Raw genomic sequence first — 14,180 nt, 5'->3', positions numbered from 1 at the left:
CCCTCTTTTCCACCTCTCTGTGATAAAGATCTAGAAAAAATATGACAATGAAAGTCTTTGAAGATTCAGCCAGGGCCTCACTCTCTCTGAGCTCGCTCAGTAAGTTATATGCAGCTGTTTATCCTAATTCCGATTATGTTGAAACCCCAGCTAATGGCAAAACTGTGGAAAAAGACTTAAGTCAATCTGATCTAAAATCTGTAGCGGGGCCTGCCTTGCACAGCGCCACCAGAGACCTGTGAGTGAAAAGGAGGAGCTGGACTGAAAATTCCAGTGAACGACCCGCCCCCGGTTCACTTTCTCATCCAATCACGCTCCCTTTCTCACAGCATTCTGTCCCCCTATTGCTCCGAAGATGTGTGAACTCAGCCAATCAGCTAGCTCCCCAGTTGCTTACATCACTAACTAGCCAGTTCCCTCCAGCAGCAGAGAGCTTCATTTTCTGATCTGCTTTTGTGCTAAAATGGAGGCTGGCCTCTCGCCCTGAGTGGATCGCCTTCCTGGTTGAGGTTTAGATGTTGACATGCAATAAATCTGGAGACAGGATGGTTGTGGATGCACCAAATTCCAATGGGCCTTTTCAGCCGGTGGCTCTTATGCACTTCAGAGGTATGTGAAGACAAATTATTCTTCCTATAATGTCCTAGGGAATTAAGAGCAGAGAGAGCTGTGTGTTGCTGTGCTCCTGTTCCCCTCCACTGGTAACTGCCTGGTTAGTCAGCATTCAGCGGTTTGAGATAAGATCCCTGCTTCTTTCTTTAGGAAAGCACCTTTGTTGTATTTAAAATTAAACTAAGAGACGCTTGTCTGTAATGCTTTTGTGCATAACTGTGGGGCACAGAAGCTACATAAAAAATCTGGTTTTACAAGCTAGCAGCTCCCTGCCCATCCCCCCGCTGAGCTAGTGATGTCAAAGGAAGTGAGGTCATAGCCAAGGGAAGGGTCTCTTTTCCTATAGTTTTTCCATTTTAATTGACTGTAACGGCGTTATTCTGTGTTTTTTGTACAGTTGATAGTGGTAGCTGGTTTTTGGAAAGCTTTCCAGGAATCCACTGCCTTTTCTCTTCATTTCCCTCTCAGCAGTTCTACTCAGCCCAGTATTTTTGTCACACTCCAGTTCATCTGGGCACAAATTGGTCATAGTGTGTAGGCTGAGAACAGCCACTTCTCAGCAGAAGCAGCAGCCCCCCCCCCTTTTTTTTTTCTTGCCGTCTTCCTGTCAGTGTCACGCTAAGATGTTTTTCTCCAAACAAGACACCTAAAGAAGTTAGAGGCCATCTCATTAGTGCATCTTTCTCAATGAGGCTCTGCTGTCAATATGAGCCAGCCATCTTTGTCAGATGTTGTCAGGATTCCAACGTCCGACTCTGCCTCTGAATGCATGTACAATGTACTCAGTCATGTTTGAAAAGCCCAGCTTGTTGCTACTGTAGTTGGGTGCTGCCCGGCATTAGATGAAGCCCCAGGCAATTATTGATTACACTCTATTGAGCCATAGAGGCGACTGCCTTGAATGACAGCCCAGTGTCGGGGAACAACTATTCTCTCTCTGCCTCACTCTTTCTGTGTGTCTCTCTGTCTCGGCACGTTCAGACCAAAGGTCTTGTATCCCGACCCTCACAAAGTGAGTCCAGTTGAACCAGACTGTACTCTGTACCCCGCATCCTCATAATGTGCATCTTTGTATGCAAAGGATACTAGCATCCGTTTGTGTTTTGTTTAGTCAAATTAACTCAGCTTCACACATACAACGAGCATTGTTCGGAGTGCATATGTATTCACTCTTCATGAATTACAGACCCCCTTTAGTTTTGCTTTAATATCTCATTGCATCTCGTGTTTATGTAGTTTATGTATTTTTTTTTCAGACACCAAAGACTTTTGATTTTAGCAGTAGATATGAATTTTTCCCCTTTTAATGCTGGTCACCGTGACTACCTGCAGAAGTCACAGTGGAAGTTTCAAACTCTAGATAAGAACGTGTCTCAGGTTTGGCAGTGACACCCATTTCGAAACAGAACGTAGGCCTGGATCCAGGTATTCCTTTCAAACCCAGAATACACTCTCATGTGTTTTTGTTACAATGCACTCCAAACACATTTTGCCCGTCAGTGTGAACACGGTCGTTGCCGACGTGCGTTCAAATTTGCGATACGTGGTTTCTCTGCAGGGTTGTGAATAGCGCCCGGCGGTGTTTACATTGATCACTGACATATTGACGATAAAGCAGGTTGTCAAAGCAGTCTCAGCTCCAGATTAGCAGCTGTTCATTTGACCCACTTATAAGGAGAAAAACTAAAAACTGTGACTCCACTTATTTATTATCTTTAATTTGAATGAGAGGGAAGGGGGGCTGTAAGATTAAGATGAATCTCTCTGTGTTCTCCACATAATGTTTGTGTTTTTTTGTGTGTGTGTGTGTGTGTGAGACTGCACATGCCTGCTTCCCACCCCAGCCTTGAATGAATTACATTATAGAAGTCACATTGTGGCAAACATCAATTTTTGGAATCACAACACTGGGCCTTTATCTGTTGCACAACGACCCACCGGGTATTTTAGGAGTGTAACGAACCTTTATCACACACGCAGACAAACTTATGTAATGAGACCTACTTAAGTCTGACACGGTCAGAGATGCAAGGCATGGCACCATGTTCCTGTCCAGCTTGATATCCCACTGCAGCCCGGACTACTGCACGTTGCTATGAACCTTACAGTAAAAAAGGATTTCACTTCACCTAACTCTGCATCATTCTGAAAAATACACTTTGGAAACCAGTTATTTGTTGCTTTTGACTGAATGATGACATCTGTGCAGGTTGATGTGTGAAACAAACCAGCGGCTGCCCTCTCGGTTGCCTGATCTTTATAAACCTGGCTGATAATGGCAGCTCACATACACGCTTACCCTCTCCTCTGGAATTCCCAGCCTCTAACTGTCATCAAGATAAATTGGCTAACTTGAAATTGACACTGCAGACGTGTGTGTGTGTCTGAGCCAAGTCTCCTTTATGTCTGAATAGGAGATCTCTCTCCTTACCACGAATCTGCCTGTTTGCAGGAATGCTTTGCACCGAATCTGTGTGTGTTTGCGTGTGTGTGTGTGTGTGTGTTTGCAAATGTGTTCGCCCTCCTCAACTCTGTACATTAGCCTTTGACGCTCTTGTGCACATTCACTAAAACGAGGGCGTGAGTGAATAGTTTTTACGGCCCGTTTGACTCCTTCGTGACTTCTTTACCCGATTGTTTTTTTTCTTATGACACAGCAGCATTTCTAACTTTCTTTCAAATGCGACGATTAATTTCAATCCTCCAACATAACCGAAAGAGACTAATCAATTTCTAGAGTTATTTGGTTAGGTTTCTGCTTGGGAAATAGTGGCTTTGCTGTGCTCTGCTTTCTCATATCAGTTGGTTATTTATAAGTTTTCCCCATTGAGTCAAATTCATAAATCCTCATTTGTTTCACAACCTAATTTGCTTATCTCAGTAATTGTGTGCGTTCTGCCCACAGGTTACAGCACAGTGAAGCAGCAGGAGGAATGGAATTTTTTATTTTTTTCCCCCCTCTGATGTATTTACCATGTAGATATCCATATCATCATCATCATACAGCGGCCGAGCCTTGGTGCCCTTCCTGATTCGTTACTACGTGGTTTGTCATGGTTTGCTTGCACAAAGGGTGCAAGGGCCATCTTGTTTCTCATGTGGCCTTATTGTAAATGGCGTAACGAAAGAGCCGGATTACATTTTAAGTGCGACTCTGTCCACAAGCGGTGACTCTGGCTGAAGACATTCATCAGAACCTTGATGTACAGCTACTGTAGCGCGCTGTGGTCTTTGCGTATGTGTGTCGGCAGCGATAAGTAACACTGAGTGCTCTTGTCTTCCATCAGATACAGAACATATCTAACCAGCAGCGGCACCAATGACGGCGTAGATTTGCTTACAGAATTTTAGATCTGATTCTGCTTAAGGCCAAATGAGAACGTGTTGATCCGACAGACCCCTCATCGGTGTCACACTCAGCTGTTTCTGACCGTGCATCACCTGAGTTTAGCTAAAGGACATCCTTATTGTACCTCTGTAAATTTGCACCATTCTGGAATGGAACGCAGCAAACGGGCTGCTGATTATGAAGAGCGAAAACTCCCATGTTTAGAGTGAGCATTTGAACGTTGCCGTCTCAACAACAGCCTCATCCTTCAGGAGGCGTTACGGAAACATGTCTTTTCTTTTTCTACTGTGAATGGGGACCGCACTAAGAGGTTTTAGTGAGTCATGTTGAGCTTAAAGCAAGTTATCGGTTTTACGAAGGCGTCTCTGTGCACTTTATCTGCTTTGGAGGTTATGTCCTGGGTGTCGGGTGAATTTGGCTTAAAAAGTTCTACCTTTTAACTGATGATTAGTAGCTTTTTAGATTGTTCGTAACACTATCCAACTGGGGACATGCACAGCCTTCTCGTGTTTTTGTGCTCGGCCCTGACTTGTGGTTAAGTTGTCTTTTATTCTCACACCCTGTTGATATTTTGCGGATAACAGAACACAGATTAGAAAATCGACTAGCGTGTCGTGGAAGCCGTGCTTATGTTGAGCTTGTTTTCCAGCACACACCTCTGCAATGGTAACACTGAGCCTCAGAGAACAGAAACGGGGCTACATCAAAGTTAAGTCGCATAACTACATAATTATGGTGCGATTGTGTGTTATTACTGCACCACATGAGTTGGTAGGAATTTAGTGTGTCGCGAATGGTCGTTTCCTTCTTGTGTTGTCATGTGTGAAGTGCTCACTCCGGCAGAGATGCTTTGTCTGTGGGCCTGTGCTCGTGAGTGTTCAGGTGGAAATGAAGCAAAGTGGGGAGTCGTCGGATCACAGTGGGCTCATATAATGGCCAGGTTTCCTTTAAAAAATAATCCCTTTTTTGTCTGTGTGTGTGTGAGAGAGAGAAAGGGCTACTCTGTAACTGTTCATCTAAGTCCCAAGTCCTCTTCTTCTACGCCGTCTTTTGTCCTCCCCGCTTTGCTCGAACCATCTCAGCCCCTGTCTCAGCACACCAAGCCTTCATCACTTTGTTTTTGCTTCATATTTCTTGCCGTTTTAACTGCCATTCTTGACATTTCGACAGCACCTTCATTTCCCTCGTGACCTTTCACCCTTTGTAAATACTTATTTACATACTTGTAAATTCTCAACTGTCTCCTCACGCCGTCCGCTCTCTCAGTTGGCCCTTAAAGCCACCTCACCCCCTTTATTTTTCTTCTTCTTTCTCTCTCTCTTTGCTTAGATGTGGCCCCTGCAGAACAGGAGAAGCTCTTCATCCAGAAGCTGCGGCAGTGCTGCGTTCTTTTCGACTTCCTGTCCGACCCCTTGAGTGACCTGAAATGGAAGGAAGTGAAGCGGGCGGCCCTGAGCGAGATGGTGGAGTACATCACCCACAATAGGAATGTCATCACAGAGCCCATCTACCCGGAGGTGGTGCACATGGTCAGTAGAGTGGGAGCCAGGTCAAGTCTGCATTTGAGTCGGAGTGTCTCCACTGATGCTTGTGATCAGTTTTCCTGGGTTTGTTTTTAGGGTTCCATGCACTCCCACACCTCCCCAGTAAATGAAGATGTCTGATCCAGTCAGTTCTATTTAGAGAACTCCTCTACTTTCTCTCATTTTATGGTTAATGAATGTGTTAATAAGCTAATTATTCAGCGATTTTAAAAAAAGACTCGGCTCTGAAGTGTCCAGGGAACATTTGACGTGTTCAGCGGCTGTTGCGGTTTGTTTAGAATCGGTTGATTTTAATTTAAGCGTACCTGCGTTTTAAATTGAAGCCCGATTGTCATCGGAGATTTGCTCGCCACAACATCGCAGTCATCAGTGTGCAGCAATACGAAAATCTGGCGCAGGGTTCTCCTCCCCCTGACTGAGCGGCCTGCTTGTCCTCACGGCATTTCCACCGTGGCGTTAATGCACAGTCATCTTCTTGGCCTATAATGCGTTGGAAGTGCAGCGCAGCCCAGAGTGGTTGATCTACCTTGTAGCTTTTCTTCTTCAAACAAGGCTCTTAGTGTTTTAGTGGGCCACCTGCGCTGTCCCATGATCTGCCTGGCAGGGAACGGCAGGCCGCAGGGAAGTCAGTTGACACTTTGAGAGGCCAGAAACACAAGACACTCGGATTATTGTGGGCCAAACCCTCGGAGGAATAGTTGCGAGGACAAAATAAACATTAACCTAAAATAAAAAACTTTTTTAGGCCAGGCTCTTTTTTTTTTTTTCATCTGAAAGTATCTGCAGGTAGACATCACAGCACTTTTCTGTTTGAAAGGGTTGATTTAACAACCCAAAGAAGTTGGTTGTGTTTCAGTGAATCAAAACGATCCAATGTTGAGGGGAACAAACATTCGACGTATTAATTTCTTTCCCTTCCCTTCTTTTAGTTTGCTATCAACATGTTCAGGACGTTGCCTCCTTCGTCCAACCCCACCGGAGCGGAGTTTGATCCAGAAGAGGATGAGCCAACACTAGAAGCTGCGTGGCCCCACCTACAGGTTGATTTATTTGAAACCTTCAGCATATCTGGAACACGCTTTTAAAAAACGGTGTATTCGTTTTTTTTTGTGTGTTTTATGCTGTACCAGAGCCTCCCGGCATTCACACCCGTCTCTCCATTTTCCCCTTGCAGCTCGTCTATGAATTTTTCCTTAGGTTTTTAGAATCATCTGACTTCCAGCCTAACATAGCAAAGAAGTACATTGACCAGAAATTTGTTATGCAGGTAAGAAAATAACTTACCGGAACAAATAAAACGCAGATATGCGATTAAAAGGGAAAACTGTCGAGCGCTTTTTAAATAATGTTTCGCTTTTCGTTACTGTTGCAGCTCCTAGAACTATTTGACAGTGAGGATCCCAGAGAGAGAGACTTCCTGAAAACCACTCTCCACAGGATCTATGGAAAGTTTCTGGGGCTGAGGGCGTACATCAGAAAACAGATCAATAACATTTTCTATAGGTCAGTGCTGCTGTCCTGCTGGCCCACATGTGGCCAAACATGTTTGTCAGAAATAAGCAGTGGACGTGCTGTACGAGTCCCTTATTTGGTTCATTTCATTCAAGAGTCTGTGGTTCTTACAGGTTTATCTACGAGACTGAGCACCACAATGGTATAGCTGAACTTCTGGAAATACTTGGAAGGTATGGATCTTTGCTAAAGTCTTTGAATGCAGCCATCGGGCGTGAAATGTATTCTTTATCTGTTGTAGAAACATTCTATGTGTGAGTGACTTTGGTTCCTTTCCAGCTGTTTAATAATAATGACGACGGATTGTTTTTCAGAGGTTCTGAAAACTTTTCTTTTCTTCTCTTCCCTTCCAAACAGCATAATCAACGGGTTTGCCTTACCACTAAAAGAGGAGCACAAGATTTTCCTGTTGAAGGTTTTATTGCCTCTGCACAAAGTCAAATCACTCAGTGTCTACCATCCACAGGTACGTTGTCAGATAATAATGAATTATTTAATTTTTCTTTAACCCCTTCGGCTGAAAGTCCCAGCTTTTAGATGATGTGCAACTTGCATGCTTTCTCCACATTTTGCTTGGATTCTTCTCGTACAAACTTGCTTTGGATGCCCCGCCCCTCTTGAATTCACTCCATGAGTTGTCAAAAACAGGAATACTCTTTGCAGACAGGTTTTTCTGTCCCAGTTTAGCAGTTTACCTTGGAAACACAAACCTTTAGCGGTGCTAAAGCAACACTTTAGCAGTCCAGTGACGGTATTTGCTTGTGTTTTGCAGCTGGCTTACTGTGTGGTGCAGTTTTTGGAAAAGGACAGCACTCTAACTGAGCCGGTACGTCATGTAAAATCATAGAATTTTGACGCATGTGTTTCGTTTGATTTGTTTTCACAACATTTTCCCCCTTTTTTTGTCTCAGTCTTGAAGGCAGATCATGTTCATTTTTACATTTGACTGTGCATGTGACAAAGAAAGAAAGAAGGTTGAACCTTGAATCTTTTCCACAGTCGTCCTTGATTTGTGATTGTTATCCTCCCTCCTCATCCCATTAGGTGGTAATGGCTCTACTAAAGTACTGGCCAAAGACTCACAGTCCCAAGGAGGTGATGTTCCTAAATGAGTTGGAGGAGATCTTGGATGTCATCGAGCCCTCAGAGTTTGTTAAGGTGCAGGAGCCTCTCTTCAGACAGCTGGCTAAGTGTGTGTCCAGCCCGCATTTCCAGGTACTGGATGAATGATCTCAATCTGATCTACTTTATAACAACTTGGACTGCGACTACTGATCTTAATTTGTTCTGTGATCTGCTTTGTAGAGTTTGTGCGATTTATTTTTTATTTTTTTTAAATGAGTGAAGTAGAGCACTGTTAAAATGTCCCTCTCCGCTTGGATTAAAGCGTGAATGGGGGACGGTGTTCGTTGGACACGATGTACATCTAGGAAGTAAAGCTTATTTTTTTTATGGTGGATCGGGATAATTTAAATAAAAATTTGACCCACAACTTCCAAGCAGGACTTTTGAGAATATAATCAAACCGACAGCAGGACGCAGAGATTTGATGCAAAAGATTCTCACATCATCATTTCGCCCACCTTTCCTTCTCCACACATGTCCAACTGAATCGCTGTATTTTTTCGTTTTCAGGTTGCAGAGAGAGCTCTGTACTACTGGAACAACGAGTATATCATGAGTCTGATCAGCGACAACGCAGCGAAGATTTTGCCTATTATGTTTCCCGCTCTGTACCGCAACTCAAAGACGCACTGGAACAAGTAAGCTTCTGACGTGTGGCGCGTCAGCATGAGCTGCTGTAATGTTGGGGAAAGGCTGGCTTTGTGCTTTGCACTGCACTCCACACCACTGTGACACTACCTGACCAAATAGTTTGCATAGTGTTCTCATGGGGGGGGGGGGGGGGGGGGTTTCTACACGTTTGAGCAGTCACAGAACGTCCTCTTCTGACGACCAGTGAGACACCCGACACCTGACGTTTGTCTAGAGGAGTCTGTTCATCCTCGTGCCCTATAATTCAGTTTTTAAACTAGGTCGGCTGCTGCTTTAAATAGCCTGGCTTCCTAATCTGAATATCTGTCTTGGAACACGTCCGGTATTTTAAGCGGCCTTACACTAAACGTAGAATATAGTGTTCTACAAAGTGTCAATTTTTTTTTTTTTTGGTTTAGTGGGGGGAAAAACCTGGTCTGCACTACAGTTTTTTTGCTCATCTGTGCAAAGATTGGACTCTCACCAACTTTGCCCGTGTGTGTGCTCACAGGACCATCCACGGCCTCATCTACAACGCTCTAAAGCTTTTCATGGAGATGAACCAGAAGCTCTTCGACGACTGCACGCAGCAGTTTAGGGCTGAGAAAAATAAGTAAGCAACAAAGTCTTTTCCTCCACTTTTTAAATTTTTTTTAATTGAGCGGAACAGGTTAGTGAGATGTTGTGATGCTGTGTTAAACAGGGAGAAGGCGAAATCAAAAGAACGCGAAGAGGCTTGGATCAAGATTGAGAACCTCGCAAAATCGAATCCACAGGTGAGCAGTCTTTCAGTCATTTAAACGCCTCCTTATTCCTTTCTGCCAATGTGGTTGTTTGCAGCAATATGTGTGTTAGATACAGTCTCCACCTGGAGTATTTGGACAGCTGGTACATGAAATTTGAAATGTTTCTGCTGACACAATGCCTGTTGCACAGGCTTGGACGTAATTGGACATTTGGCCACCTCAGTGTTTCAATATAAGGGCAAATAAAGAGGAAATTAGATTTCCATTTCCTGCTAAAGTAGTCCCATCACCAGTTTGGAATCATTGTTACAGATGGTTGCTGAGTCCATGCAGCAGGTGGTGAATATCGACACTGAGACGTGGCATACATTTATTTGTTCAGGTTCAGTGTTTGAAGTTTGAACAGATGCTATTTAACTGTCCAAATGCTTTTGACTGAGACTTTTAGTTTCTTTTGTTTTCCTTTACCCGTCTAGATTTTCTTAGACTGTGTTTTATACGTTTAACTTGACTTTTGTGCATTCTTACTCTTGCTGCCCAGCGACTAAGTAACACCAGTGAGCTGTAGATGCGTTTTATTATGGTAAAGGAATCTTTTCCACCTTTTTTTTTTTTTTGAGATTGAGGCAAACTGTTTCCAGTCTCTGCGAAGCCAAGAGACAACAGTTATAGACATGCAAAGTATGTCTATCTGGATATAGACATATCCTGAAAACTAAGCCAAAAGGACACATTGTGACATTTCCACCCCTCAGAGATCAGTGTTACGATGCTGACGTGACGCAGAATCTTTGATTCGAAGCCGCGGTGGCCTCTCAGATTGTTGACTGTAATGTTTTAGTAAGTAAGAACTGAAAATGTTTCAGCCACTGGGATTCTTACCCTGCAGCGGCAGTAAAATCAACTCTAGGAAAACTTCTTCTTTGCATGCGACTGAAAGTATTTTCTCCATTCTTTTTTTTTTTTTTTTGTTTTTTTTTGTTTTTCTTTGTTTCCCTTTCTTTCAACATAGTTCTATGTATATGTTGATTCCCCTGACCTCAATAGTCCTGTAGCTATGGAGACGGATGTCCCTTTGATAGAAGATGTTCAGAGGTTAAAAAAGACAGTTGAGGAGGGCACAACTCAGGTAAACCTGACTTTCTCTCTGTCTCCATTTCCTCTCATTATTGGTCTTGATTGGTAAAAGACACGTCTCCTAATCAAGCTGCCATCCCATAAGTAATTATATTACTTGTGATTTATGAAAAATATAGTTTTATCTCTCACAATGACACAAAGCGAGCTGTATTATCACGCCAGCAGCGGAACAAATCTCGCCGTGGGATCTAGAGCTTTCTTATTCATTTAACTGCTTCCCTTTGCATGTTGTCTTAGTTGTATGGAGCTTCAAAGTGTTGGGTTCCAGCTCAATAAAGTTATGATACTGACCAAAGTAAATTGCCTGAATATATATATATACAGTGCAAAATTATGAACGATAAATCTCAGCTCAGTTCTATATTAATTTGATCTTGCAATAACCTCCCTAACTGCAGCTATCTTTGGGGCTCTGTAACTGTAGTTAAGGATGTTGGCATGAATAAATATGTCGGTTTTTAATATTTTTGGTTCGCTACATGATGAGTGCATCATGTTCAAACCCATTTTTGGAAAGACGCAATGAAAACGGAAGATTGTGTGAACCCCGATGATAACGGACTTCCCTCTGTCCATCTCGCAGTTGCAGCACGAACAACGAAAAGAGCGGCCCATGGTGCGGCGCAAGTCTGATTTGCCTCAGGATATCTACACCACAAAAGCCTTGGAGTCCCACCGCAGAGCTGATGAAATGTTGACCACCCATGATGGACTCTAGGCCCCACCAGGTTCCCCTTCTGCCCTCGACAGCCATGGACATCTTCGCCCAGACGCCAGAATTACGCTGGTGAACCGTGCTGGGCTTTTCCATCCCTCTGCCGATCATCACTTTTCCTCAGAATCCTTAGTTTTTATTCATTCCTGCTGCCCAGTGCAGAAACCCTGTATCCATCACCCACAGTTTTCTACTTTCTCAGGTTTTTTTCTTTCTTTGACGACAAGTGGGAGCGTATCTGTGTGTCTTTTAGCCCTTGCGGCATACAATGTAGTTTCTCATAATTTTTCCTGTCCTTTCGCCTTCCCTTCTCCTTCCATCCTTCCGTGCGCTCACTGTAAATGAGGAACCTTGGAGTACAGACGGCACAAAACAGGTTCTCCATTCCTTCATACAAGCATGTTCACAACGGATTGGCATGGAAAGAGGAACCGTTTGACTCACTGTCTAAGGATCGTCTCATGGTCTCGTCTCAGTTTTATTCTCTTTCAAAGGGAACAAAAACAGACCTTCTTGTTCAGATGAAAGAAAAGACTTTCATGTCATTGGTTTTCTTTATTTTTTTGCTCTAACAGACATCTTGTCAGTGCCAAGACTGTTGCGTTCTCTATGTTCGGTTCATGATTTTATCTGTGACTCTCGCAGGGACACCTGCCTTTTGTTTTGGGTCGAGGTTCTTTGAAAGATTTTGGGTTTCAGCACACTTAAGACCACACTGGGGCCTGTTCTTAGCCTTGCAACGTCCAGAGAAGATGGCGAGGAAAGGGGAAGTTGTCCTGTGGACATCTTGACGCTTCCCATTTTATTGTTTTTGTGCCATATGCCGCTCTTTTATGTGCTTGCTTCCTTCTGTTCCCTGGCAATATTTGAAAACCAGACCATAGCAATGCCTAGACAGTTCAAACAATGGTACTTGCTGAGTTTAGTAGCCTAAGATGAATCTGAACGAACAGGCCGAGCGTATTTTCTGCGGTGTTGTAGCAACATCCTGAGCTTGGCTGTAGCGTTTTTCAGCTGACTACTGATTAGAAAGATTGGGAGCAACTCAATGAAATAAAGAAGAATGATACATTTTTTTACTGTGTGAGGAGGTATAGATCTGTTCTGTAAGAATATCGGGGGGGCGGGGGACACTTTTTTTTCCCCTCTTTTGGCACAGCGAGAGTGATGTAAGTCAGGTCTTTGTTCATTGAATATAAGGACCTATTGGTGTCGTATGCTATGAAGGCTTAAAATCCCCCATTGAATATAGAATAAAATGATCAAAGTCAAGAGCTTGTATCCACAGTAGCTGTACAGACTGTCATTAAATGACAGACAGAATTACTTGAAGAGCTACAAAAAAAAAGTCAATTTTCTCAAAAAGTTGAAGCGTAGCATGTTTGTGTTGCTACCGTCGCTAAGTTCAGTTTGTTTGGTTTGTGATTTATAATTTTATTTTATTTTATTTTTTTCTGCAAACCGTATTCCTCTCAGTGGGGATGATTTCTTTTCTTTAAGGTTGGAAACTTTTCCAGTCAGTACCATTGTTTAAACTACGGAGCTCCGCTAGATTTCTTCAAATGAAGTGTTGTATTTCTTTGTTTTTTTCGTCTCTGGAGGATGGTGAGGATGACACATTTTGGATACTTTTTAGAAAAGAAAAAAAAAAGTAGTTTCTTTCTTTGGCTGTTCAGAAAGCCCAGTGCTGAGAACGACTGGTATGAAACAGCCACACAAATACCAGATGCTGAAAATAAACTGACATTGTGACTTGGCTTGTATACTGTATTAATACTGTATTTGCTTGAATGCAAAAAAGATGTAAGTTAAAATTTACCATGTTAAACATGTACCTTTTACCCTGGAGGAATGCCATTCACCAAACTGATTTCTGTCGTCGCAGTCATTGCATTTATGAAACTGTCCAGCTTGCTGGGAGAGATGTCGTATTTAATTTTATGAATCCGAGTTGTTGGTTTCTTTTAGTGCTGAAAAATGAGTCATCCATGATAACAAAAGATGATTTAGAAATAATTTTGTGGCTTGTTCTCTTTCTGCAGGTCTCTTAATTTTAACACATTTATTTCCAAAACATGTTAACTTAAAGTGTCCTTTTGTATGTGACCTGTACTATATGAGTCATTTAATATTGTATATATGATTTACCTTGTTTCATGTAGTGTTATATATCTAGATTAATTTTGTACAAATTGTCCCTCTGTACAGAATAAAAACATCAATAGCAAGTGAAAGAACTCAATCTGGCACGTACCGTCTTATTTTCCAGTTTTGGTTGTACTGATGAGATTTTATTTTTATTATTAAAATCTTTAAAGTTTCCTCACCCTCTTCTAAATAATTTACAACTGTTTTATGGTGTGGTCCTTATCACTGACATCGTGATGTAAACCTATGTAGAATAAATAAAGGGATCCTCTGAATATATATTTTAAACCATTCATCCATTTTGGGTTTACTTAACATCCTTAAAAAAATTCAGGGTACAAAGGTTATCTTTGATGCTGCAGCACTCGTTGCACAGCAGAGTACCAGCTAAGAACCTCATCTAAAGTCATTGAATTTAAGGCCGAATAGGGAAGTAAACTTCATGGGGTCTGAGTAAGCAGAAAAAACCCAACCCAAACATAGATAATTCACTCATTTTGAAAACTGCGTAAATGCCTCTTAGTTACTTTTTGTTCATCAAAATATATGTATATACTGAGCTATCATCTAATTATGTCTGCGATATGCTTTATTTGCACGACGGGTATTTTGAGAAAAGCAAAATACACAAAAGGGACAATTTTCCTACAATTATTGAT

The 14,180-nt window shown here is 42.4% G+C and overlaps 1 protein-coding gene across 3 annotated transcripts; it reads left to right on the top strand.

Annotated features, from left to right (window-relative positions):
- The first annotated feature begins 409 nt into the window (after positions 1-409).
- Positions 410-13,698, top strand: ppp2r5ca (protein phosphatase 2, regulatory subunit B', gamma a). Of its 3 annotated transcripts, none has more exons than XM_072364733.1 (14): positions 410-609; positions 5,291-5,490; positions 6,435-6,545; positions 6,680-6,772; positions 6,878-7,008; positions 7,131-7,190; positions 7,375-7,483; positions 7,790-7,843; positions 8,062-8,232; positions 8,653-8,780; positions 9,284-9,385; positions 9,476-9,548; positions 10,531-10,647; positions 11,242-13,698. In XM_072364733.1, exons 1-14 carry the CDS (start codon positions 516-518, stop codon positions 11,374-11,376), a joined length of 1,578 nt encoding a protein of 525 aa, XP_072220834.1. In that variant the 5' UTR covers positions 410-515; the 3' UTR covers positions 11,377-13,698. The 3 variants fall into 3 exon arrangements, with proteins under 3 accessions (XP_072220834.1, XP_072220833.1, XP_072220832.1); XM_072364732.1 differs by having other exon boundaries at positions 411-609; positions 10,566-10,647; positions 11,242-11,318; XM_072364731.1 differs by lacking the exon at positions 10,531-10,647 and having other exon boundaries at positions 414-609.
- The last annotated feature ends 482 nt before the right edge of the window (positions 13,699-14,180 follow it).

Source organism: Leuresthes tenuis, unplaced genomic scaffold (assembly GCF_036924035.1).
Source record: "Leuresthes tenuis unplaced genomic scaffold, fLeuTen1.0.hap1 SCAF_15, whole genome shotgun sequence".
NCBI classification, from domain to species: Eukaryota; Metazoa; Chordata; class Actinopteri; order Atheriniformes; family Atherinopsidae; genus Leuresthes; species Leuresthes tenuis.
Note: the sequence above shows the minus strand (reverse complement) of the source record. Positions and strands in the feature narration are given on the sequence as shown.

What these genes read in the sequence shown, in the direction of transcription:
- ppp2r5ca (XM_072364733.1), top strand. Translation starts at nt 516, where the DNA reads ATGTTGACATGCAATAAATCTGGAGACAGGATGGTTGTGGATGCACCA. An exon ending in GGCTCTTATGCACTTCAGAG is followed by an intron (nt 610 to 5,290) that starts GTATGTGAAGAC and finishes CTCTTTGCTTAG; the next exon opens with ATGTGGCCCCTGCAGAACAG. An exon ending in TGTCCAGCCCGCATTTCCAG is followed by an intron (nt 8,233 to 8,652) that starts GTACTGGATGAA and finishes TTTCGTTTTCAG; the next exon opens with GTTGCAGAGAGAGCTCTGTA.